The sequence below is a fragment of the Eretmochelys imbricata genome, chromosome 5, assembly GCF_965152235.1.
Source record: "Eretmochelys imbricata isolate rEreImb1 chromosome 5, rEreImb1.hap1, whole genome shotgun sequence".
Classification (NCBI taxonomy): Eukaryota; Metazoa; Chordata; order Testudines; family Cheloniidae; genus Eretmochelys; species Eretmochelys imbricata.
This window is the reverse complement of record NC_135576.1, coordinates 16003786-16031139: the sequence shown is the minus strand read 5'-3', so window position 1 is coordinate 16031139 and position 27354 is coordinate 16003786. Positions and strand designations below refer to the sequence as shown.

Sequence of the window (27354 nt, the reverse complement as noted above, 5' to 3'; positions counted from 1 at the left end):
TGACTCTAGAATTAACTTCTTGTCTCACACTAACAGAGCCTGGGTTTGATCTTCAGGCACATTGCAAGGCCTGTCTATTCACTCGAGTAAATTCAGTCCTGGGCAAGGGCCAACACAAGTCCTAAGCACCGCATAAGCCCTGTTTTGAAGACTTAAGCTGCATAGGATTTGTGCTGGTCCTTTACACAGAGCTGAATTTCTTCCTCAGGCTCTTTTTGAGGAGTGGGGGTTGAGTAGGCAAGGTCCTAGGGCAGAGGTGGGCAAACGGTGGCCCATGGGCCACATTCAGCCCATGGGACCCTCTTGCCCAGCCCTTGAGCTACTGGCCTGAAAGGCTAGCTCCGGCCCCTCCCCCGCTGTCTCCCCTCCCACACAGCCTCAGCCTGCCATGCTGCCAGCGCTCTGGGCGGTGGGGCTGTAAGCTCCTGCCAGGCAGCGCGGCTGCAAGAGCAACTGGCCTGCCCTGGTGCTCTAGACTGTGCGGTGGCATGGCTGGCGGTGGCGTGGCTGCCAGTCCTGGTGCTCTGAACGGCATGGTAAGGGGGCAGGGAGCAGGGGGGTTGGATAACGGTCACGGGTTTCTGGGAGGCAGTCAGGGGACAGGGAGCAGGGGGCAGTTGGATGGGGCGGAGGATGCGGGGGGCGGTCAGGGGCTGTTGGATAGGCGTGGGAGTCGTGCGGGGCCTGTCAGGGGGCAGGGATGTGGATAGGGGTTGGTGCAGACAGGGAGCAGGGGGTGTTGGATAGGGGGTGGAGTCCCCGGGGGGGCAGTTAGTGTTGGGGGGTCCCAGAAGGGGATGGTCAGGGGACAAGGAGCAGAGGGGGTTGGATGGGTCGGGAGTTCTGAGGGGGGCAGTCAGGAGGTGGGAAGTGGGAGGGGCGGATAGGGAGCGGGGGCCAGGCTGTTTGCGAGGCACAGCCTTCCCTACCCGGCCCTCCGTACAGTTTCAGAACCCCAATGCGGCCCTTGGGCCAAAAGGTTTGCCCACCCTTGTCCTAGTGTATCCATCACAGAGGGTTTTTTGAACACATAAATTTAGATCATTAGTGTTTTGTTTTATTGCACTTACTCCTAGAGAAATTTGGTAGATTCACAATGCAAATGGAAATAACATATATTTATTACGGGCATGCATGCAGGTATGTATAATAAACAGATTTATAAGGAGTTTGGTACAGACACTGACAGAACTTGTGCTGCAAGGCATTGTGGTGGCAGGACAGCAGGGTGAAATAAACTCAAGCAGACATAGGGTTAGTCGTGTACTTTCCTGTAGAGAGTCAGACATGCAGAATGCCACTTAGCCATGACTGGGCAAACAAAAAGGCGCTTATCAATCTTCCGGATTTCTTCTTCTGTCCGGGAAAGTGGGCTAGGAGTGGAAGCGCTGACAAGTCCTTGGGGTGATTTTGTGCTCCTAGCAGAACACAGTGCATAATTTCCCTTGGTTTAATTAGCTGGGATGTTTATTTTGTACCTTGAACTTGAAATATTAACAGATCATCGTAGAGATTTTTCTATCAAATATAAGAAATAGAGGAGAGGACAGATTACTGACCACCACCAATGCTAAATTCTGCTTCAGATTCTGACTTAGAGAGAGTCAGACCTTACACAGCTCTGCTGTTGAAATGCCTTTCTACAGGCTGGGGTTATTTTGATTAGGTGTATTAGATTAGGTGTGGGAACCAGGTTTGCATCTGCAATACATACAAACAAGTCAGAAATCCCTGCTCCTACTGCACATTCTGATCCAAGGACTGATGCATTCAAAGGAAATTTTCTCTCTCTCAGTGTAATCCTTTGAATGGATCCATGGTCTTATGAGAATATGTAGTTGGAGAAAGGGGTCCCGTCAGCATAATTGAACCACCCCCAAAGAGCGGCAGTAGCTATGTCAGCAGGCGAGCATCTCCCACCGACATAGTGCTGTCCACACCAGCACACTTGTCAGTGAAACTTACATTGGTCCGGGGTGTGTTTTTTCACACCCCTGGCTGACAAAAGTTTTACCAACAAAAATGCTAGTGTAGACATAGCCTAAGTACAGTATGAAGAGCCTGATCCCTCTGAATTCTAATCCCAAATTCTGCTACTAACTCTCTCGACTACTGTGGGCAAGTCATTTTGCCACTCTGTGCCTCCGTTTCCTGGATGAGCACAGTAGCTGTTTGTCATGTTGAAAGTAATTTAATAAAGCTCTTTGAACCTGTTGGTAGAAATTGTAATTCCAAATTGTCTTAGATGCTGCTAGCTGTTCTGTTAACAATGGCATGAGTACAAAAGGGAAAGAAAAGGCAGGAGACTTACGGAGTGCGGGAGAAATGCTTGTCAGATCACACATACTGCTTGTATTGAAAGAGATTTTCATGTCAGCTTGAAGATCATACTGTGCCTGAAACCACTCAGAAGGAACGCTATGGATAAGCTGCTTCGCTCGCTGGATGTGTAGCGAGTTATGTTCAGCCAAGAAGGAAATGGAAAGATAACATGAGATACACGTTTCCCTGTCTATGTCCTTTCTTCCCCACCTGCTGGTTATTACACGTGTAATTTAGAAGACATTTCTGTCTCTCACACACCCTTACTCTCTTAGGCTTTCTGCTACCTCATTTTAAGTACTGGGAGTAATGTAGATCTGCAGGTAATGTTGTTATTTACAATAACATTCATATGTTTAAAGGCCCCTGCTCTTTAGTTACATTTTATAAATCAAAGAAAGTCTCTTACAAGCAAATATTTACAGTTTGGAAGCTAACATTTAGGAGAGAAAATAGAGAAGTTCTAACACATTAATGAGTCAATTTGAATGTAGCTGTGCATCTTTCTAACAAATTTGAAACTTGCTTTTACCCTCAGTGTTCAGAGTTTGATTACTTGTAGAGTGGATGTGGGTGTGGGAACCCCAATTTTTATTCTTGGCCAAGCACCTTCGGCAGATGTAACCCTTGGTGATGCAAGGGGAGAGACTGATGAGAATGAAAAGAAAACAGGAACCCTCTATGGCAAATAACCCTCTTTCTCCAAGTGGATTGCTGTTTTGAGGAGTGTTTATGCAAACCCCGTCTTCTGTCCATAAGTCACTTCTGAGCATGAGCAGAAGTAGGCAAATAAAGGCAGTTAATAATGGTATCAACTTGTTATAGTGAAGGACTCTTTGGAGTTCTGACCCTGGCCAGCCTTAGACATTCCCTGCTCTAACTGGGTGCTGCTAGAGGAATTCTTCGTTTGTTTTAATATCAACAAGCAGTTTCTCTGGGCTTTGCTCAGCAGTCTATGCAATTAGCATTCCTGTAAATATTCACAAACCCATTCAACCCCTCTGCAAAATGAAAAGGAGCGTGAAAAATTTCCAAATAGCCTCTCCTTATCCAATTTAATTCAAATCTGTTACCCCCTTTGCTTCCTGTACAGATTTTTTTTCCTTGTAACTTTTTTAAAGGACCTATTGCAAACAGGATTTACTGAACAAAAGTAAATGTCACGCACATGTCAAGAACCCTTTCTTTCTACAAAGCCTTCACGCACTGTGCTCCCACTGAAGTCAGTGGAACTCACACAGACGGATCCACGTTGCAGGATCCAACTTTATTTTGATCAACTCATGGTGTAAAGCAGTGGTTCCCAAAGCCGGTCCGCCGCTTGTTCAGGGAAAGCCCCTGGCGCGCCGGACCGGTTTGTTTACCTGCTGCATCCGCAGGTTCAGCCGATCACGTCTCCCACTGGCCATGGTTCGCCGCTCCAGGCCAATGGGGGCAGCGGAAAGCGGCGCGGGCCAAGGGACGTGCTGGCTGCCCTTCCCGCAGCCCCCATTGGCCTGGAGCGGCGAACCGCAGCCAGTGGGCACCGCAATCAGCCGAACCTGCGGATGCTGCAGGTAAACAAACCAGTCTGGCGCACCAGGGGCTTTCCCTGAACAAGTGGCAGACCGGCTTTGAGAGCCACTGGTGTAAGGCACCTGATGGTATTCCGCTAACAATAGTGTCAGTTCAGCTAAGAGCATGCAGTCGGTTCAGACACCAAATGGGTTAGTTACTTAATGCTTGTAAAACATCTGAGAAAATCACATAATTAAGCTAACTTTTTCAGATGTATACTCCTAAAACAAGCATGTACCAACATGCAATAGAAAATGGTTGTATGAGAGACTGATCCACAGCCCACTGAAGTCAGAGATTCATAGTTTCATAGATTTTAAGGACAGATGGGCCTACTAGGATCACTTGGTCTGACCTCCTGCATAACACAGCCAAAGAACCTCACCCAATAATTCCTGCATCAAGCTCATATCGTCTCTTTGAGCTAGAGCATATCTTGTAGAAAGATACCCAGTCTTGACTTAGACTTGGAGTGATGGGGAAGCCACATCACTAGGTACATTGTTCTGATGGTTAATTATCTTCACTGTTAAAAATGTGCACCTTATTTCTAATCTGAATTTGTCTAGCTTCAGCTTCCCACCATCAGCTCTCCTTATGCCTTTTATTTTGCGAGATTAAAGAGCTGTCTGTGAGAGTCTCTCCATCAGCTTCAAATGGATCAGGCCCAATATGCAAAATTGTCACAGCAGCTGCCTCATCGGCTGTTCATATGTAGCCATCGCTGGCAGTGTGTGCATGCTTGCATGAGCGAGAGAGGGGGAAAAAGGGCTTCAAGGTGAACCCCAGACACTGAATATGAGCACACTACGATAGGACCAGGAAGGAACAGAAACTATGACTCATACTATTACAAAGCAAAATCAAGATGATTAATTTTCTTTCAAGTTCCAAACAGTTAGAAATATTGAAAACAGAGTGCACTGGAGCAGTGATGTTAATGGAACAGTCCTTAGCAAAGGAGGTGGGTAGATGTGAAGTAGCTAGCTAGATATTTCTCTCACTTTATGCTAATCGGGCACATAAGCTAGTTTACATAGTGAGATGTTCCTTTCACCCTGTCCCCCTCCAACAGGTACATTCAGTTGTTCCATCTTGTCTTAAACTTGATTGTGAGCTCTCTGGGGAAGGAATTATCTCCTACTATGTATTTGTACCTAGCATGATAGGAAACCAGTTATGACTAGGGTTTCAGGTGTCACTAGGTGATGCACATAATTTTACAGCTGAGGAAACTGAGGCACAGAAGTTAGGATACTTGCCCGCATTCACCGAGTGAAGCTCAAAGTAGAGATTAGAACCCAAGAGTCCTGACTAGGGCTGTCGATTTAATCACAATTAACTCACACAATTAACTCAAAAAAATCACGATTAATTGCAGTTTTAATTGCACTGTTAAACAATAGAATACCAATTGAAATTTATTACATATTTTTGGATGTTTTTTTACATTTTCAAATATATTGATTCTATTACAAAACAGAATACAAAGTGTACAGTGCTCACTTTATATTATTTGTATTACAAATATTTGGACTGTAAAAATGATAAAAGAATAGTATTTTTCAATTCACCTCATACAAGTACTGTAGTGTAATCTCTTTATCGTGAAAGTGCAACTTACAGATGTAGATTTTTTGTTTGTTACATAACTGTACTATGTGCCAGATATGCTAAACATTCGTATGCCCCTTCATGCTTCGGCCACCATTTCAGAGGACATGCTTCCATGCTGAGGACGCTTGTTAAAAAAATAATGCGTTAATTAAATTTGTGACTGAACTCCTTGGGGGAGAATTGTATGTCTCCTGCTCTGTTCTACCCGCATTCTGCCATGTATTTCATCTTATAGCCATTTTGGATGGTGACTCAGTACATGTTCGTTTTAAGAACACTTTCACTGCAGTTTTGACAAAACGCAAAGAAGGTACCAATGTGAGATTTCTAAAGATAGCAACAGCACTTGACCCAAGGTTTAAAAATCTGAAGTGCCTTCCAAAATCTGATTGGGACAAGGTGTGGAGCATGCTTTCAGAAGTCTTAAAAGCACAACACTCTGATGCGGAAACTACAGAACCCAGACTACCAAAGAAGAAAATTAGTCTTCTGCTGTTAGAATCTGACTCAGATGATGAAAGTGATCTGCGTTGGTCTGCACTGCTTTGGATCATTATCGAGCAGAACCCGTCATCAGCATGGGCACATGTCCTCTGGAATAGTGGTTGAATCATGAAGGGACATATGAATCTTTAGCACATCTGGCATGTAAATATCTTGCGATGTTAGCTACAGCAGTGCCATGCGAACGCCTATTCTCACTTTCAGGTGACATTGTAAACAAGAACTGGGCAGCATTATCTCCTGCAAATGTGAACAAACTTGTTTATTTGAGCGATTGGCTGAAGAAGAAGTAGGACTGATTAGACTTGTAGGCTCTAAAGTTTTACACTGTTTTATTTTTGAATGTAGTTTTTTTGTACATAATTCTACATTTGTAAGTTCAACTTCCATGATAGAGATTGCACTACAGTACTTGTATTAAGTGAATTGAAAAATATTTTTGTTACAGTGCAAATATCCTTAATCAAAAATAAAGTGAGCACTGTACACTTTATATTCAGTGTTCTAATTGAAATCAATATATTTGAAAATGTAGAAGACATCCAAAAATATTTAAATAAATGGTATTCTAGTCTTGTTTAACAGTGCAATTAATCACGATTAATTTTTTTAATCACTTGACAGCCTTAGTCCTGACTCACAAGTCTGCTGCTGTAACCAATGGACAGTGCTGCCCCTGGTGGATTTCTAATTCAGGGGGTTCTTAACTTTGCAAACAGATGTTTCAGGTGCTTTCTAGATATCAGTACATGGGTTAAACTACAGTTTATTTGCTACCTGCCAGCAGTTGTTACTGCTGAATTCTCATATGCAGGGTGGAGGTTGCTTTAGCTGTCGAACTTTAATCCCCTGCCCCGCATCCCCTTCCTGCCTAGCAAAAATAAAATAATAAATGTTGCAACCATCTCAGCAAAAATAGGTACAACAAAGGCACACGGATCATTATTCAAGAGAAACAGCTGGCGTAAAACCTGTGAATTCCTGACCATGTCCGTCAAATGCTGTGGACTGAGGAGCAGTCAGAGAAGGAAAATGCTCTAACCGCAAACAGCACAGTGGAGGCAACTCCTACAAATTAGATTAATAAATCCTACTGTGCTTTCAAACAGCTGTAACTCACCCCACTGGAGATTTAAAATGGTGAAGCAGCAGTGTGAACAGTGTGCGTCTCTGCCTTAGGTGGAATCTTACAACTGCCCATAGCAAACACATTGAACTCTTGGGAGGGTTTTTGGTTGGTTTGGTGGTGGAGGTCAGGGGGCGGAATTGTTGGGGGGAGGTGGGTCAGGGAGGTTGCAGTTAATTTTTAAAAGAGAGACAGAATTTAATGAAGGACTACCCCAAACTGTAACTCTTGACTTTGGGTAGTAAATGTGTCCCTGGAGGCTGGCTTTTCAAAATATTCAAATTTATCCTTGGCACTTTGACCAGCAGCATTCCGGTGCTGATTTCTTAATTGAAAAGAGAAGGGAAGGGAGAAATATCTGAATGTTGGGTTCAGATTTCTCCTAGAGGAACTTCTTCATGTTCGTGCAGGTTGAAAATGACACTTTGTGGGATCTGCTCTTCCTTCGTTCTGATTTTAGTTATAGATGATATATATGTGACCAGATAGCTGATGTAATAAAATAGTATTGTATTTTCCACTGTGTTGAACTTAGAGGTTCAAATGTGTTAATGCAGTTGAATTGATTGTAATATTTTATAAAAGTTTCTTCAACAAAAATATTGTTAGTGATTCTAGTTGTCAAAGGTTATGAAAGCAAATAAAATGCAAGCAAAATGGGAGCGTTCTAACTGGCTCTCATGGATGTCAATTACACTGTAGTGGTTACTGGTAAATCACAAAGGTTCTCAGATTACAGCCTGGTACAACTTGAAGTAAGGGAGGCAGAATAATAGTTCTGAAAGGCACATGGCTGGACTGGTAGCAACCCTGATATCAGCACTAGTTGTTATTTTTTTAGTCGTGCTCATCGGTAATTGAGTTACGTTAAAGGCATAACAAATAAATGAGGCAGTTGTACAAACGTGCTGGACACTTTGGATGAACTAGACAATGGTTTGGTATTTTACAGAGGCAAGAATTGGAATCAGAGAACAAGAAACTGAAAAATGAACTGAATGAGCTGAGGAAGACTATTGTAGACCGGGTGACCCAAAACAACTCATCCAGTGATATCCAGGACAGTTATACCCTCTTATTAAACCAGCTTAAATCAGCCAATGAGGAACTGGAAGTGAGGAAAGAGGAGGTGCTTATCCTAAGGGCACAGATTATAAAGGAAGCCCAGCAAAAAGAGACTGGCAAAAATATGGTAATTGAAAGGGAAAATCTTGTTCCGCTCCTATCACTGACTATTCATTACCTGTCCTGATTTCATGAAAAATGATGCTTTTGCTTTGGTAAATTGTAGGCAACAGTGGATGATTATCTGAAACTTCCTCTGTGTAGCAGGGTGCTGATACAAAAGCACTTAATTAGCTCCTGATCAGCCAGCTCCAATCAAGAGAAATAGATTGGGGCTGGTGGAACAGGCCTGATGCCTGGCCTGGGGAGTGGCTTCACCTATGGGCCTGACAAGCTAGCAGCTATAAGGGCTGGGAGCCAGTATAAAGGGGGCAGCCAGAGGGAAAGATCAGGCTCCTGGCTGACTGCTAGCCAAAGAGGGAACTAACCCTGGTAAATAGCTCAACATGGGTGGTGGGAGAACTGTGTGTGTAAATAAAGGCACGGGTGCTGCATAACAGGAAGCCTCTCAGAGCTTTATTGGGGCAGTCAGCGGGCCCCAGGAAGAGAGACAGGCAGAGGACCCTGTTACACAAGATCACAAGGTATATCATCTGGAAGGGGAAGATGACAGGAAAACAGGTTTTAGGCCAGGTTCTGCTTTCATGCACATGGGTGTAAAGAAAAAGTAACGCCATTTACACCTGGGTAATCGAGAGCCAAACTTGGCCCCTGGAATTTGTGAGGGTTTTTTTCCTGCTGCTGTTTAAAGCGAGTCTGTTATGTATAAAAATCCCCCCTCTCCAGCATTTGGAGATTTAAATTTCCACTTCATTTTCTCAAGGTTTTAGCACCTTCCATGCTTCAGACCATGATCCCAAACTATCTCCTCCACAAACCGACAGTGTGCCCCCTCGATCTGTCATCGTTATTGAGGCCCACTCTCATCTGCCTGACCCCCACAGGCACATACCCCCTCCCTTGTCCACATAAGACAATAGGCCAGAATAGGATAGGTCCTCCAGGAAAGGCCATTAAACGTGCTCTTAGCATCCAGAGTTTGAAAGACTTGAATGAGACCCAAGGGATTTCATGAAGATGATGATGATGTTGTTCTGCGTGTGAAATTTAGGACTCGAACATCAACACATATACCAGCTGGCCAAACAGTGACAAGCATGTCGATGCAGAGGATGCAATTGAGGCCTACCATGGGGTCTGTCAGACAAATCGGTAAGTGTGTCTCCATTGATCTTTACAGCAAAGGTGGGCCTAGGCCACAAAGCATGGATTCAGATCTGAAGTAAGTTCTGATGGTGGGGCACTGTTGGCTTTCAGTGTCTGGTCTGGGCCTGTTACAGAGAGAAAGAGCTGTGAAGTTGGGAGTAGGGAGTAAGCTCAGAGGATTGGGTCTGCCCCTTGCTGAAGGAGGGGAAGTACTGGGCAGGTGGAACAACCAAAGGTTGCAGAGAGAAAAATAAATGCCCACTAAAGCCGAGTTACCCTCCACTACACGGGCTTCCTTATGGCAGAAGCTGGGCAGTGCAGTACAGAGTCCAGAACTGAGCAGTACACTCCTGCAGTATGGAAACCCATGGAGCTGAAGGACTGAGAGATTTTAAATATAAAAATCTTTAAATCCAGCCCTGATATAGTAGCAAGAGTAGAATACGGCTTATATTTTAGAGAAGAATTATGAGTTAGTCGTTTCAGAAAACTCTTAATGTCATGCTGGGAAGTCAGTTGTTAGGAGAATGCCTATCCCATTTCCCTAGAGGCAAAAAGTCTGTTCCAGTGAAATGAGCTAATGTACACATCTATGTAGTCTCAGGCATCACCCACATTATCTGCTATTTCTGTATCTAAACTCTGAGCCAAGAATCCTCTTTGATTACAGATTTCCTAAAGTGATGGTTCATACTCTGAATTTGTCTTCCTTCATAATAATAACAATAATAATAGAGTTTATACTGTTGTTGAGAAATTCACTTTGTGCAACTCTTCAGGAGTACATAAGATCTATAGATAATATCTTGTAAAGAGACAAGTTAATAAGTGAATTAAATGTTTATTTTACTGCAAGGAAATTGAATATTTGCTTGTCTCTACCTGGTTGTCTGGCAGGAATTGAGTGTTTTTTTCCCATTGCAAATTTTCATTTACCCAGGATATTCATGAGACCTAACTGTTGCAGAGTTTGACTAATGGTTTCTAATAAAATAGCATACCTAGCCAGTTTGTAAACTCTGGCACATGAAAGCTCTTTCCTTTTCCACCAGGAAAAGGAATTCATAAAATCTGGGAGAGGAATTTCTCTCCATTTAAAGGTGCAGTACACAGAAAACAAATGACAACAATACTGTCTAAATACACCACCTGGGCAAGAAGAGAACTTCTCTGTTCAGTAGAGCAGGTCTGGCACCTTTCATCAGCACCACTGAAAATGGCCCTAGTTGGAGCTGAACTAAGTGAAGTTTGTGAGTTTGATGTTTCAAAATTCCTTTCAGATTTTATTCAGAGAAGATGGCAGTGCTTACATTGCACTTTGACAAATGAGGGTGGTGTAAACATTAACTAATTAATCCGCTTAATTAAAGAAGAGTGGTCCTATTGACTTTTTAATGAATCAGTCTATCTGAACTTCTGGGTGAGGGAACCCTTAGTGGTTTTGAGTCAATACCATACTGATGAATCCAGAATAAATGCTTATTGCCTATCATTCCCAAAGTGGTTTTCTCTTAAGATAATAGCACCCCTTTGAGTTGATTTCATAATTGACCACATTTTAATATGGTTAAAAAATAAAAACAGGAGGAGGGAAGGATTTTTGTCTTGCAAGAACATCAACTGGGAAAAATCACCATCCAGTCAGAGTACTCCTGTTAGTAGTATGCAAATAACGATAATTAATAAACAGTGAAGACAATCATTTATTTATTTGTCAATGTTTAAATGCACATCCCAGTGCTGAGCCTCTGACCACAAGCATGGTAACAAATCAGTATTTAAAACAACAAATTGACTCAAGACAATCAAATAAACTTTCCCTGTATAACTCAGCTAGCTGTTCCACCTCTGGAAGAAACCACAGTAAGACAATATAGACCAAAATTTTCAAATTGATAGATGCCCACAGTTAAGGTTCTAAATGCATATGTAAGTACCTAAATAAAGGCAGTCGATGCTTAGCAGTGCTGAGGACCTCAGCTCACAGGGCTGATGATAGAGCTTAGAATAAAGGCCACTTTTATCTAGGCACCTAAATATGGATTGAGAAAACTAACTTTAAGAACCAAAGTTCAGAAAACATTTGCCGTAGGCCTGAAGAACTCCAGATATTCTTCCATGGGTTGACTTTATGTACGGCTTGAAAGCAGAGCACATAGAAAACAATTCTGACCACTGGCCGGTGTATCTAACCTGTGCTTCGTTTCCAGAGCTTAGACATTAGCATTGCTTTGAATTAGCTGTGAGATGGAAGAGCATTCATGGTAATACGCATATGTAGACATTCACTTTCTCGTACTGATACCCTTCTACACTGCTTCTGCAACAACAACAAATACCTCGTAACCTGGGGTGGCAGGTGGGATGATAGACTCACGGAATTGTGTTAAGGCTTATCAACTTGGCTAAAAGGAAATAAATAGCTTTTAAGGCTCCCACCAATTTTAGGTGCACATTTTCTATGTGCACAGAGATTTAACTCCTTTGAAGAGTGAATCTGTGGAAACGACATCTTGGGTCTACATGTTCTCTCAATGCCTACAGCTCAAATTATTCAATTTACAAGTTGTTGTTGTTGTTGTTTAAAAAAGGCTTGGATTTTTTTCAGCCAGCTTTCCAAACTCAAGCTGGTGCTGAAAGTCAAGCTGGGTTATTTACTGATCTATGCTTGCTTCATCAACAAGAAACCTGACTCAGCTCAGACGTATTAGATGACTGATGTGCAATTCAGGTGCTTGCCTGACATATCAAATGCTGAATATCGAGAGCTGTCAAAAAAATAATTTTTCTTGTAAACTGAGCAAAATTGATCTGGAAATCATTGAGAGAGGATAACCATGGGGCTCCATGATGCCATTTCTCCAGTGTCACTTTGCAGAGTAGACCCATACTATAAGTGTGTGGTTTCCATTTGGGAGTGGCACATCTGACTCCCATCCCTCCCACCCCTTTTGAGAGTTACCTACACAAAGGAAATCACTTTCAGTTAAAAAATAAGTCTTTTCCTTACAGCTGAGTGGATCCTGCTACAGCATTTTATATAGCACAGAATGTATCTCTTTAGTGGCTCACTTTTCTTTGAAAGTCAAACTGTCAAGTGAATTTTATTTTCCTTTTTTAAAGACCTTCAAACTCACTTTGGAACTGAAGTGACATAAATCAAGTTATAACAAATGTTTCTTGGCCAGATTACAAATCTCATTTTATTCATTTGTAAAATGTCCAGACATTAAAGTTAAATGAGCTCCTTTCATTTTGTCATTAAAACTGATTTGACTGCTAATGTGCAACTTCTACAACACTGGTAAGACAAGATTTTTCTGGGCACCTTTTTATCTAATTAGAGGGAATGCAGAGAAAAGTAACAACAAAAGATTCAGGGGCTTGAGGGATGGTTTTGAGGAAAGATTGAAAGAACTTGGCATGTAAAGCTTTCCTTAGTGACTAAGGGGGGCTGTTCTGATACAGCAGAGGAATTGGTAGGATGTAAATACAAAGATGGGAGATAAATTGTTCTGAGTGGTATAAGTAAGCATAGAAGGGATGAGACTGAGCAAAGGAAAATGAGGCTATCAGGAGAGTGTTCCTAATAGCGAGATCTATCACACCGTAGGATGGTCTCCCAAAGGAAGCGGTGGAAGTGCGAGTAACTGAGTCATTTTAAAATTGGACTGGACAAAGAAGTGAAGAATATATTGTACAGAGCAATCCTGTATAAGCAGAGGGAGAGAGGAAAAGACTAAATAATCCTTTCCTGGCTTCAGTGTCTTTGATTCTCTCTCAGTAGATTTGAAAAGACACACCTTTTGAAGTAAGAGTGGGAGAATGTAAAACACCATAAAAGAACCATCGGGCCCTTACCTGCTCAGGCTTGGTTAATCACAATGCCACTTCTTGCTTTCTTCACTTAAAGAAGGGGGGAAATCTCATGTAGAAAACTAGTAATTTCCAATGTACTGGACAATGGGAAAGAATTGAGATCTGGTCTATACTTACAGGATTTGGCAGCATAGCGGAATCAGGAGAGTGAAAAATTGCTTCTGTAAATGACATAGGTATGTCGACAAAAGCGCTAGTGTAGGCAGTTATGCTGCAAAACAGTCTTTTGCCAGTATGGTGAAGTCTGTTCGGGAAACTAGTTTAAGTAAAAGAACGCTTTTGCCAGTATGAACTGTATTTCCACTAGGAGAGTTTACTGGCATAGCTATCTGGGCAAACCTTTTCTAGTGGAGACTAGACCTTTTCCTTTTATATTGCACTTTTCGTCTGAAGATCTCAGAGGTATGCAGGGATGGGTAATTATGTTCTCCCGATTTCGAGATGGAGGCATTGAGGCAAAGAGGGTTGGACCATCCAAGGTCACACACTGAACTAGTGGCAAAAGCTGCAACTACAACCCAGGTCAAGTACTTGGAGTAGAATCTAGTCCCGGTGCTTCGCCCACTAGAGCCAGTGGGAATGATGTATCTGAAACCATTCATGTTGCTTTGCCCTTAGAGGAATTGGTGTGGATGTACAACAAACCTAAGAGCCGGGTCATATCTGCGCTGTGCTTTTAAAAAAAAAGATCAAGATTGATATTTGAGAGGTTCCAATAAAAATTTCAGTGCAGGAAAATTCCTTTCATTTTTTGGTAGTGGACCCTTTTTCCTATGTGCTTTCTGTGTTCTCAAAGCCATTTCCTCTCCACTTTGTCTGCTCGCCTACCCCTTGATCTCCATTGTGTTCTCTCATTATGATTGTTGTTCCCCTTGCTTTTTTGGTTTCTCTTCCCTTTCTTGGTGTCCTCTCTCTCCAGTTTTGTCTAGTGTCTGGCTGATAGCAAAATGAAACTGGCTAGATTAAAGATTTCAAGTTGTGGAAAATACTGCTTTTAGATTTTGAGATCCCCTTCAGCTTCACTGCCAGTAGGGGGAAGAGGAGTAAAGTGAAACTGACTAGGCTCTCAAATTCAGAGGACCAGGTCACCTGCTTAAAGTAAGTCAGCAGAGTTCCAGTCATCTCAGTGCAGCTATGCTGATTTACTCCTGCTGAGGATATGGCTCAAAAGCATAAGAGATTACAGCAGTAGTAAGTTTCTTCGATTCTGTCTGGAGCTGCACCAAAGAAGACAGTGCTCCAAGAGGCTAGATTTTTTTGAATGCTCTGCTCCATCAAGATTGTTGTTCCCCTGTCAACTGAGCCTCTTGCATTGAAATGGGGTTTAGACCAATATTAGTAAAGTAACTAAAATGCAGCTGAGCCAGAATGCTTTTCCAGTACAGAGAAAAGTTAACAACCAGTGTCTTGTGCATTTTCTATTGGTGGAGTTTTCCAGCATAAACCAGCTGAAATACAAACCTGATTCTTACCCCCACAAAAGGCCTAACCCCTCCATTGAATTAATTGGCCAGACTCCAATGGGAAAAGGATCAAAATCTTATAGTGGTGTACATCAAAATTAACTCCACTGAAGTTAATAGTTACACCACTGTAAAACAGGCCTGAGTGAGAGGAGAAATCAAGACCACAGGGCCTAAGAAAACTGTAACTAATATGCCTGTACCAGAAGACAGTGAGTGTGTATGTATGAATGCATACCCCCCATGCCACACTAGTGAATCATAGAAATGTAGGCCTGCAAGGGAGCTTGAGAAGTCATCAAGTTCACCCCTCTACACTGAGGCGGGACCAAAGAAACCTAGACCATCCTTGACAGGTGTTTGTCCAACCTCTTCTTTAAAAGCTTCAATGATGGGGATTGCACAACCTCCCTTGGAAGCCTGTTCCAGATCTTAACTGCCCTTTATAGATAGAAAGTTTTTCCTAATACCTATCCTGACTCTCCCTTGCTGCAGATAAGCCCATTACTTCTTGTTCTACCTTCAGTGGACTTAGACAACAATTGATCACCATCCTCTTTGTGATAACCCTCAACATATTTAAAAACTGTTTAGCAGGTTCTTTCTCAGTCTTCTTTTTTCAAGACTATACATCCCCAGTGTTTTTTTAACTTTTCCTAATAGGTCAGGTTTCTAAACCCTTTATTCATTTTTGTGGCTCTTTTGGACTCTCTCTCGTTTATCCACATCTTTTCTAAACTGTGTGGTGCCCAAAACTGGATACAGTACTCCAGCTGAGGCTCTGAGTGGGGCAGTTACCTCTCACATTTTACATATGACACTACTGTTAATACACCCTAGGACGTTATTAGCCTTTTTCACAACTGCATCACATTGTTGACTTGTATTCAATTTATGATCCACTGGAACCCCTGGATCCTTTTCAGCAGTACAAACGTAGTTGAGCATTTGATATTTCCTTCCTGAGAGAAGTACTTTGCACTTGTCTTCACTGAATATCATCTTGTGCAATTCAGACCAATTCTCTCATTTGTCAAGGTCCTTTTTCATTCTAATCCTGTCCTCCAAAATGCTCGCAACCCCTCCCATCTTGGTGTCATCTGCAAATTGTATAATCATAGTCTCCACTCCATTATCCAAGATTTTAAGGAAAATATTAACTAGTATCAGACCCATGACTGACCCTTGTGCGACCTCACTAGATATGCCTTTCAAACGATTGATAACTACTGAATATAGCTTTTCACCCAGTTGTGGACCCACCTTATAGTAATTTCATCTAGACCATATTTCCCTGTTTGCTTATTAGAGTGTCATGTGGAACTGTGTCAAGGCATATTAAAATCAAGATATATCTGGTCTACTGCTTCCCCACTATCCACTAGGCCAGCAATCCTCTCAAAGAAGAAAATTCCTTATAATCCTCTATGTGCTTATGAACTGATTCTTTAATAATTTGTTCCAGTATCTTTCCAGGTATCAGTTAGGCTGTAATTCCCTGGGACCTCTTTGTTCCTCTTTTTAAAGATAGGTACTATGCTTGCCCTTCTCCAGTCCTTGAGTAAATTCACCAAAGCCACACTTCACTTATGAGCATGTCACGTGAAACACTGTCAAAAGCCTAACTAAAATCCAAGCTATAATAAGGGCTAGCAATAGACCACAACTGATTACTTTCTTTGAATTGTTTTTACCTTCCATTGTTTTTTCCCTTTTCTTCCCAAGACTTTTGCTATGAACACAAATGACCTTCCTTACCTGCATCCTCAGTCAGGACTGCTGGGCCTAGTATTGCCCCTTGAGGCTCCCATGTATGGGGCACAGCCACTGACTGAAGGAGCAGCATGCAGTGGCTCAGCTGGACAGCAGTATTTGTGCTCTTTCTCTCTGTCCTCCTTCAGTCTTCCCTAACTCTTTAATTCCGCTGTTTATCCTCCCCCTTTGCCTCCAGGTCGATAATATCCATGCCCACCCGGAAAAGGAATCCATAAAATCTTTGCCATGGAGAGCGACAGCCCCACTCATCCAAATTAGAAGTATATAGGATTTGGCAAACTACCACACTCTTCTTCTCAATTACTATGATTCTTGTGTGACAATAGATTACCCCTGTCCGAGTTGTACACTGACTGTCACAAGCCAGTGCTGGCAACATCACAGTTTGCTACCACGGCAGGCAACACTGTTCAGTGGCTTGAGCGCAGGTTTCGGAGTCAGAAAACCTTAGTTTTACTCCTGGTTCTCCCTCTGACTCAGTCTGTGATCTTGGGCAAGTCACTTGACTTTTCTGCATGAAAAGGGATGATATTGCTTGCTTACCTTTGAGAGGCCAGTCGTGCCTACCCCAAATTTTAAAAATGACGAGTTATGTCCACCCCCAAAATCATGAGATTTTAATAGATAGTAAATGTTGGCTTCTTTTAATTTGCCTTCTGGATTTTGAGCCTTTTGAGTTCATTTGGCTCAGACTTCCCAGCTTGTCTCCAGATAGGCTAACCACTTATGAACATGAAAGCTAAGATTCTCCAGAAGCTGGGGCTGGAAGTAAAATGGCAAATATCAGACAAGATGTAATAAAATCATGTTAGCTGGCAACAGTGGCTCCACTCGTGACAGGGGTGGAGGAGTGCAGAGTCTGACGGCAACTCTTGTATTACCAGGGAAGGGGGCACAACTGTCTGACTGTGAAATTACAGGGGTAGGAAGAGGATTCTGACGACAGACTAGAGAGGGGCTCTTTATGCACAGTTTAGTAGTGATGCCAAAGGGAAGAGAGTATAATGACGTTTTGTTCTTTTTTTAAAAAGTTTGCCTGAGTGTAATGGGGACTCCTTACTTTCCCCCCTTCTGTTGCAACTGACATTTTGCCTTTCTTTCCTGTCCTCTTGTTTTCCTTTTCTCTGTCCTTCATTTCTAGCAAGACTGAGGACTGGGGCTATCTCAATGAAGATGGAGAGCTCGGCTTGGCCTATCAGGGCCTAAAGCAAGTTGCCAGGTCAAATGCTTTTTTCTTCTTCCTCTTTCCTTTCCCCCGCCTCGTTCATACGCTCACATGTACTCTCTCTGCCTCACTGTCCTTTACAATAGGAATTGGAGATGGGGCTAACCCAAGCTGAGCCACCATAACTTTGAGGGGGAGATGGAACCTTTCTAAGGTTTTGGGAAATTGTGGTCCTGAGCCAAACCTTGGCACTCACGCCCATCTCTAGGAATGCAGCAACCAACTAAAGTTTGGGTTGGGATGTAGTTCTGCAACATTGCTGCACGAACGTATCATTATGTACCACACCGAAACTGTATCTATGGTCCCCAGAGGTGCTGGGAAACCTTACCCTGTTTGTGGGTGCTGCACCCTTTTGGATTCAGCCTTATGTGTTTTAGAGATATTTATATGTGGTGTGGAGGAACAACTGTATTTCATGAACCAACTCCTGGATCCATTGAAGTCAATGGCATAACTCCCACTGAGTTAAGTGGAGTCAGGGTTTCGCCCCAAGTGTCTAATTATAGTCCCTTTAGCTCTGACTGAACTTCTCCTTTTGTAAAGTGTATTAAAGTCTTCTGTTCTCTTATCTGTTCATGAACGTGTAAGAAAGGATGCTGAGTCCCTTTTAAATGTACTGTTTTCTTTGTCCTCTTTGCATGCTCAAATTCACCTGAATTACTCCTTTTCCACTCAATCCAATGTCTAGAAGTGTGTCAGGAGGAGAATTATTACTGCTTGCAGATTACCTCTGACACTCCAATGCACTCCTATTTTGTGGATGAATATATCAGAGAGACACATTGCAGGTGATTCCTGCAATTTCAATGTTCCCCTGTGCAAGCACAGTGCTTCTGTAATAACTTCTCCAAACTAATCACCTTTTGGGAGGATGAATAATGGTTAAAGTAGAATCCAGGAGTCCCAGTTCCCAGTAGCCTATTCCCAATTCTGATACTATTTACAGTTCTCAGAATGTCTGATCATTACATGTTAATCTTTCTACCATCTCACTTTATCCTTCTGTAATACAAGGATGATAATACTTATCTGCCTCACAGCGAGGTGTTGTGAGCCTCTCCATCAGTGTTTGTAAAGTGCGATCATCTGATGAAAAGCACTATCGGGGGAAAGTAGTCGTAAGATTTATTAAAATGTAGTGTCAATTTTAGAGCAACCAGAGGGAGGGCAGCAGCTCTTCTGAGAATAATATGAAATGTATGACTGGGCTGATTGGCTGCCTACTTTCCTCAGAACTGCAAATACAAGAGGACCATATTTGTCTATGTGTTTGGTTCAGGTTCAACTTGATCCCATATGAAGCTGCATCATGAAAAAAACTTGTACTTTTTAGCATAGTGGAAGGCCCAACACAATATTAACTCCTGACAATATGTCAGCAAGGTCATGTCCATTATTATCTCCATCTGACAGATATTGAGTGAGTGGGTGGGTGGGTGTATGTACAAATGCAGAAAATGGGGAGGATGTTGGACTCCACTGAACAGAACAACTGAAAAGTTTTCAGCTGAAAATCAAAAAGACAACGTTTTCCATGGAAAGCAGACACTTTGCACACACACAACTTTGGCTTGTTGAAAACTGTGTTCTGTTGAAGCACAATTTAGATAGAAAACCTTTTTGACCTGCCCTAATTAAGGCCCTGATTCAGCAAGATACATAAGCATGTGCCTACATTTAAGCACAAGCATAGTTCTCTTGACTTTAGTGGGATGATTCAGGTGCCAGAAGTCATGCATGCTCTTTTTCACTGGCAGGGTGGTGAAACACTGGAATGCGTTACCTTGGGAGGTGGTGGAATCTCCTTCCTTAAAGTTTGACAAAGCCCTGGCTGGGATGATTCAGTTGAGGATTGGTCCTGCTTTGAGCAGGGGGTTGGACTGGATGACCTCCTGAGGTCCCTTCCAACCCTGATATTCTACGATTCTATGATTAAGTACCTTGCTTAAGACCACATAGGAAATCAGTGGCAGAGACAGAGCTAAGGCTTCAGACTTCGTAACTTTCAGTCCCTTGTTCAAACCATTCAATCTTGCTGGAACCACTTTGCTAGCATTTGTAATCTTGTTTAGATCCTATTGGAATACTTAAAAGCACTAAGGGAGAGATTTCCATTTGGTACACTATAATTGGTACCCTTAAAAATAAATTAACTTGCTAAACATTGTTTATTATTTATTGTTTATTAACTTGCTAAACATTACCCCATCATTGAGGAGGGCAGTAACCTTTATATGATGAATCGTTCTTCCTTTGGATGAAGAAGGTATGTGGGAGGAAAAGGAAAGAGAAAGGCACAAAAATGGCTCATACGGTCCATTTTACTGAAAGTACAGCTTGTGCTTTAATTTATCGCTGCACAGAACGACATGCTGTTCGTCCACATGGAATTCTTCTCCTTTTGTGATTAAAGACACCCCCCTGCCCCCTGCCGCCGCCAGAGTTTCAGTTTTCCTTTGATGCACTTTCTAAGGGGTTTATTTAACTTGTTATTCTTCAAAATGACTTAGAAAAGAATTTTTTAAAATGGAAAATGCAAACTTCTTGCAGTCTTTCTTCCGTGTCTGAGTCAGTGTGACATTTTCCACTGCAAAGCTGAGCCTACATTTTCAGAAGTGACTAGTGGTTTGGGGCATCTCAGTGTTTGGGTGCAAAGCTGAAGACAACTGAAAGGGGCCTGGTTTCCTGAAACTGCTTCGCATCCACTGTCTGAAAATCAGGCTGCTTCAAGATGTTTCAGACTGGGCATCCAAAAATGGAAACACCTGAAATCACTGGTGATTGTTTAAATCTGGGCTTAAGTCTTAACTAATTCATATTTGGCTGTTTTTTATCTTGTTGTTTAAAAGTATTTTAGATATTTGGATTTCTCAGCAAAAGATGTACAGTACAGTAACCAAACACCTTACCGTTGCTTTGTAGGAGAAGTATAACTTGGATGTAATACACGAGAGCTTGATCCAGTGCCCACTGAAGTGAATGGGAGTCCTTCAGTTAACTTCAGTGAGTGGTGGACCAGGGTCTTAGCACCAAACTGTCTCCCTCCCCACAAAAGTACACGGATCTTCGTAGCATTTTCCCATCACTTGAATCTAAACCACGCCTGGGTGTCTTTCTGAAAGATATGCTAGAGCTCAAACAGAAGTCATCGGCTTGTTGCAGAAGTTACTGGGGTACTTTGGTTGGTTAATACAGAAGATCAGAATAGATTCTCATAATGGTCCCTTCACTCCTCTTATCAGGCTCCTGGAAGCCCAGCTTCAGGATCAGAGGAGAGAGCACGAAGAGGAGGTGGAAACTCTGAAAACCCAGGTGGAAACCCTGAGAGACGAGATGGAGAAACAGCAGCAGGTGTTTTTCCAGACCCTACAACTACCACCAGAGGCCCAGGTGGAATTTGGCATCCAGCAAGAAATCACACGTCTGTCAAATGAAAATCTGGTAAGAGACCATGTAAAATGATTGTCCTTCATGACCTATACTGTAAAAACAGATCAGTGGTTGATAGAGGTAAGATGGGAAGAACTCCCATCACACACACCCTTGTATATGAACACACAACTAGCCAGCGGAGCTGCCTTCCCGTAAGCTAGATGCACTAGTGATCCCAATCACTCCCAGTGGTGTTCCAACAACACAGTGGGCTATTGCTGTAGAGCACTGAAACGCTGTTTTATAAGGGTTGGATGGTGAGTAGGAGAAGTCGTGCTGCATGGTGTAAAAGGTCATATTTTGTGATGTACCCAGTGACATTTTGCCATTCTCTGGACATAAGCAAAATGGCTTAAGGCCACAGTCTGGCCCTGTGCGCTTTAATATACATAGTCAGGGAAGAATAACTCCCTCCACTAGCAGGAATAATGGTTGAAATGTTATGGTCTGTCTTCTGCAGGAAATCAGACTAGATGATCATAGTTGTCCATTCTGACCTTAAACCTCTGAATCTATTAATGTTATTTATAAGTAGGGCTACGGTTTTGTCACAGAAATCATGAATTTGAATAAAGTCTGTGACATCTTGGAAGTGGCTGTAAAAACACATTTGATTAGCCTCCAAACTGAGTGGCATGGTGACCTGGTGCACTGGGTCACAGCACCATTCGGGTTTGGCCCATCCGCCCTGCCATCTCCATTTATGGATGGGCCATACCTGAGAGGCACTGCATCTCCATGTGCCAGGTTGCAACACCCAGAGCAGGGAGTCAGGTCCCGTCCCATGGGAGAGGACCTGCTGCTGCAGGGTGGGCTTGCTTGCCAAATCTTCTCTTCCCTACAGTGCCTCACTTTCAGCAGCCCCAATAGTCTTCTGTATGGTGATGTGGCAAAACTGACATTATTTGGTGACCTTTCCGTGACTTTTCATTTTTTTGCACATCTGTGCTGTGAAATTTACTAAAAATGTATGTGCCAAAATCATAGCCTTATTTATAAGAATTGGCATTTCCTGAGCCTGGATGGGTGGGTAGGTAGATGCTGCTGCCTCACTCAGGATCGTCTCTTTAGAGAACTTTATCACGTTCAAACAGACATGTCTGAACCATTTACATATGAATGGCAGCCAGGAAATAAAGCCCTGAGGTGATAAACTATAAATCATTACCTACTGTATAATACTTCCAGGAGGAGTCAGGATCAGGAGACGTGGGCTTATTTATGTGAACATGTAGACAGATGGAAGAATGATTTCCTCTTCTGCTGATGTTAAACAGTCATTCAGAGGGCAGACCCCATGAGACCAATTTTGGGGGCAACTGTTAACACATTCTTTATCATTCTTAATTCTCCGTGTTAGGAAAAGTATGTCATGCAGCAAAACAAAAATCTCTTGCTCGCTGTGCAACGTGTTCAACTTTAATCCCTTGGCAGAGGTGCATCTGTTGCCTGCAATGACTGTGGCAGCAAAAAAGAGATAAAGGAGAAAAGCTTAGCCCTTATCCTATCCTGTTGAAGTCAATGGCACTTTTGCCATTGTATTGAATGGGAGCAGGATCCAGCCAAACGATTAATGTACAGCATTTATGCTTATGCCTTGAAAACAAAACAGCCCATCCTAACCCAGCACCATGAGCCTATCAGTCATTTAGTGGGTGATTAACTGTTTAGATAGCCATCAAAGAATGGGGATGACAGGTAGTATGGATATAGGATACAGAATAACAAAGCCCAAGGCCTATTCTTCACTACAGACTTAGCTTGACATAAGGCAGCTTTCATGGACTTAGCTCTGTAAGTGTCTGTACTAAAATGTCACTCCTGACAATGTAACTCGCCCGCTACGCCAACTTAACTCCACCACTGTGAGAGGTGAAGCTCTTAGGTTGATGTAGCTCGGTCGATACAGTGTCAATGTAGGCACTGCATTGCTGACGTCGACTGTTGCTGCCTTTCAGAAGCCATCCCACAATTCCCCACCCTGACCATTAAATCAGTGCAAGTGCTCCTGGGGAGCACATGTACCGCCGACACGAGGAGCATAGTGTGGACATGAAAAAGCAATGTCATTTCTGCAGTGGCTGTACGTCAACATAACTTAGGTTGACTTCATTTTGTAGTGTTGACTTGCCCTATGTGGGGGTTAGGAAGAAGAGTCAGATGTAGAAGAGTTTCTTCTCCAAAAAGCACTTGAAGTTCAGATCTACTCTGAAGTGTGACTCAGCAACTCCTTACTCAATACTGCTGTGCCCTTTGGGTGTTCACGATCACATATGCTGATTTCAGGGACAAATGGAAGTTTTACTGCGGTTTACTCCTGCTACCACCAGTGTCAGCACGACGGTAGAAGAGGGAACTGGATTCTTGCCTCGCTCACCAATCATCAAAAAAACAAATGATGATAAAGTTCCAGTAGCAGGGTGAAATTCTGACCTGTTACGTGCGTGAGAGGCAACACATATATAACTGAAAGCCTAATTTGGCCTGCAAACCCTTTGATTCTGGCAATGGTAAATGAGGTGGGATTCTCAGGTCCTAGGGTGAGTTCGCAGGCCTGTCAATTAGAGCATGTCTACACACACAAGATGTGCTGCTCTAACTATACTGGTATACCTGAAACTGGACCGCCTCACTAGTGTGGATGCAATTATATCGGTGTAAAGGTGCCACATGTCATTGTAGTTAATCTTGTACGGGAAGGAGAATCAGCTGTAAAGCATCTTTCTATTGATATAAAACTGCATCCAGACTAGGGATGGTACCATTATGACTTTTTTTTAACCAAAATAATTGCATACACCGTGAGACAATTAAACCAGCACAAAAAATGCACGTAGCCCAGGCCTTGGGGGAAAAAAAATCTGTCTACTTGTAAACTGAGTAGGTTTTTTATGGGAGTCACTGAAAGGCAATGAACATAGGACTCCCTCCTGTCGTTTTTATGGAGTCACTATTTGGAGCAGAGTCGTGCTTTAAATACCATGGCAATATTATTTAAAAAGACATTTGAAAAAGCAGTCATTGCGGGCCTGAACATGCAAGGTGCTGAGCATTCTCAGTCCTATGAGATTCATTGGGAATTGAGGGAACTCAGAAGTTCACAGCATCAGGCCCTAGCGCCATAAATTCTGGATCAGAAGATCACTGCTGGGGAAAGAAGAAAGACCTGTTCTTTAAAATAACATCATGTAGGAAACCATTTGAAAGCTGCCATTTTCTCCCTCTCTCTCACCGCGTACAGGAGAAACTTGACAGCATGCTTTCTCTACTTTTCTGTGAAAAGGAGGAGCTCAAGTTACGTGACTGATTGGTTTGACACTGATTGAAATGGCCTCTGCAAAGACAAATCAATGTGTGTGGGTTTTTTTTAAACACTGGATGTATGTAGATAGGCTAATTTTTTAAACCTTTCAGTACTTCCGAATAAAAAAGCTTTCCGCAGGGAGCGGTGTACAGCTGCCATTCTGACCCTGTCCTTCCAAGCTCCCTGGTGACTGGGTGATTCCTGGCCACAGGAATTCGGCAGATGGCAGTGGACGTGACAAGTCTGAAAGGCCGATGTTTTCTTATCTGTGCTGCAGAAATTGACCCTGAAGTGCTGCACATTTTCAGGGATCCAGATCATAGTACAAATATCTATCAATGGAGAGAAGTAAACCACTATCCTCCGGGAAGCTTTGCAGAGTGCTGCATTTGCACACACCTTTTAACACACTTCAGTACAGCATATATGTACTTCTCAGTGTCTTTGTATCCAAGAGGGCTGGGTCCTGATCAGCCAGTGGGGCAATTTTTTAAATATCCTTTTTCCTAATTTTCAGGATCTCAAAGAGTTACTAGAGAAACTAGAAAAGAATGAGAAGAAGCTGAAGAAACAGCTAAAGATTTACATGAAGAAGGTCCAGGATTTTGAAGGTAATTCTGGTTTTGTTACCTTCTCGGGGAAATGGAATTCTGTTACTCTAGGCTCAGTCTAGGTCTCTGGGTTTTATTCTCTGGCTTTATGTCTCCACCTCCAACACCAGAGAGAAACATGCAGGTGTCCCATAGACACCCTAAGGATCACTGCACGTGTCATTCTCAGAAGCTTTTTCTCCCACTTCCAATACATGCCGGTCAGTTCTCTCCCATGGAAACAATGTGCATGACTCTCATTTCACTTTCTTCATTCTTCATGGCTTCAGAGCAAGAGGGAGAAGGAGTCAAACTTCTCTTGGCGTGCCTATAATAGGCATAACAAACAGAGGCTCTGTTCTGCAGCTGCCACAAAGCTCTCTGTTGACCAGTGAGTCTCTGTGACCTCTCCAATTGTAATTCTTCTATATTCTATTTTGGTGCAATACTCTGTTTGGGAAGGGGAGGAGCCCAGCAGTCTTCTATAGTGAAACAACTGGACACAGGTGAATGTATGCTTTGCTCTCCAAATGGATGTGCACAAGAACTTCTGCTTCAGCTCCAATAGCCAAATTCTGTGTCACTCCACCTTACCATATGGGTGAACTCATTGAGTTCAATGGAGTGAGATCTGAACTGGTGTGAAAGAACAGAATGGGTCCCAAGTTTTTAACCTACCCCACCCCATCCCAAGCCATGCTTAGGGCACTCTTGAACCTTAGTCTCCGTTACGGTTATGATTAAAAAAAAAACTTCAGTCACCTCATCCATCCTCAATGTATGGTCCTAAACCAAAGGGTGGAGATAACTGGGAAGTTATTGCTCAAATTCTGTTGAGATCTTTCAGTTATCTTCAGTGGATGTTGTCAGTCCCTGTATGGTAAATCTCTTCCAAAGATCCTGGATCTTGCCACCTCCCTTAATTTGTTGATGTGGATCATCTTAAAATTGATAAATCACCCACAGAATTGAGGCGAGAATGGATGTTCAGCTCTTACTAGAAAGCATCTGTCTGACATTTGGTACATGCTGTGGGTTTTGAAATGGTCCTTTTAATGACTCTAAGTGGCCCTTGTTCTTTTAATGCAGTGTATATTGTGGCCCACATACTGTTTTAGAAGGAAACGCCACCTACTCTTAAGTAATTCTGTTCTGTGACTGATAAAGGGATATTAAAGATATTTAGAAAGGTTGTTGAAAAATGCTTCATCCTTGATGAGAAAATAATATGGGGACAAGCTATCTATATGGCATAGAAACTATTTATCTTCCTCACTGGATACAGTGATAAACTACAGTGCTCTGATTTTATGAACTGATTTCAGAGAACTAGACATTAAGTGAAATTAAGCTGAATAAACAGGGAATTTCACAGTAGCACAGATGGTGCAGATTGCTTTTGTCACTGTAATTTACTGTGATGCATCCAACTGACATTTACCATTACTTGCATTAAGCCTTCATAATTTTCCATTTGATTAAAATTGTATGTAGGTACAATACTTGACAGCATAAAACGGTAATTTTCAATTTTGCTGTGCATTCTGCCACAGGATATGTTGCTTATGCATATTTTCCCAAAGCCTGGCTTTTGTTAGTGTTAGTAATACGTTCATAAGATTCCAGTAAGGTCACCATCTTCTGAATATTTGTCCAGTGAATCTTACATTTATTAAAGGAACTAATGTTTGTAGTTTTTTAGGCCTTATCTTGCACCCTTTACTTTGTCAGTGAGAGTTCTGCCTGAATGAGGAGTTCAAGTTATGTTTCTGGTCCTTTATCTGTCTATCTAAAGCTGCTAATATTATAACAGACTCATATCACACATTCACACAGGGGTGATCCAAAGCCCATTAAAGTCAAAGGAAAGACACAAAGGACTTCAACAGACTTTGGATCAGACCTGTAATGCACAGTTATCATTGAAGTACTGCGCTCGGTGATTCATTCAGCTGTCTTCAAAGTTGTCTCTTTCTCGTCACAGCGACCCAAGCTACAGCACACACAGAGAGGAGGCGTCACGAGCTTACCAGGCAGGTCACTGTCCAACGGAAGGAAAAAGATTTCCAGGGAATGCTGGAATATTACAAGGAAGATGAGCCACTTCTCATCCGAAACCTCATTACAGGTTAGGACCTTATTTGCCTCTCCTTCCATTTCCCTCTGCCGTTTCCTTCTAAACCATTAAAATATGAAATACTAACCCAATTTATTTTTGTATCACT

General features: G+C 42.4%; 1 protein-coding gene across 1 annotated transcript in view; it reads left to right on the top strand.

Annotated features, from left to right (window-relative positions):
• Window positions 1-27354, top strand: part of MYO5B (myosin VB) — a 244499-nt gene that overhangs the window by 201558 nt on the left and 15587 nt on the right. Inside the window, exons 28-33 of the mRNA XM_077817114.1 lie at window positions 8079-8318; window positions 9363-9463; window positions 17717-17794; window positions 21046-21244; window positions 25057-25150; window positions 27114-27257. Coding sequence (XP_077673240.1) covers window positions 8079-8318; window positions 9363-9463; window positions 17717-17794; window positions 21046-21244; window positions 25057-25150; window positions 27114-27257 — 856 coding nt within the window. The remainder of the gene's footprint in view (window positions 1-8078; window positions 8319-9362; window positions 9464-17716; window positions 17795-21045; window positions 21245-25056; window positions 25151-27113; window positions 27258-27354) is intronic.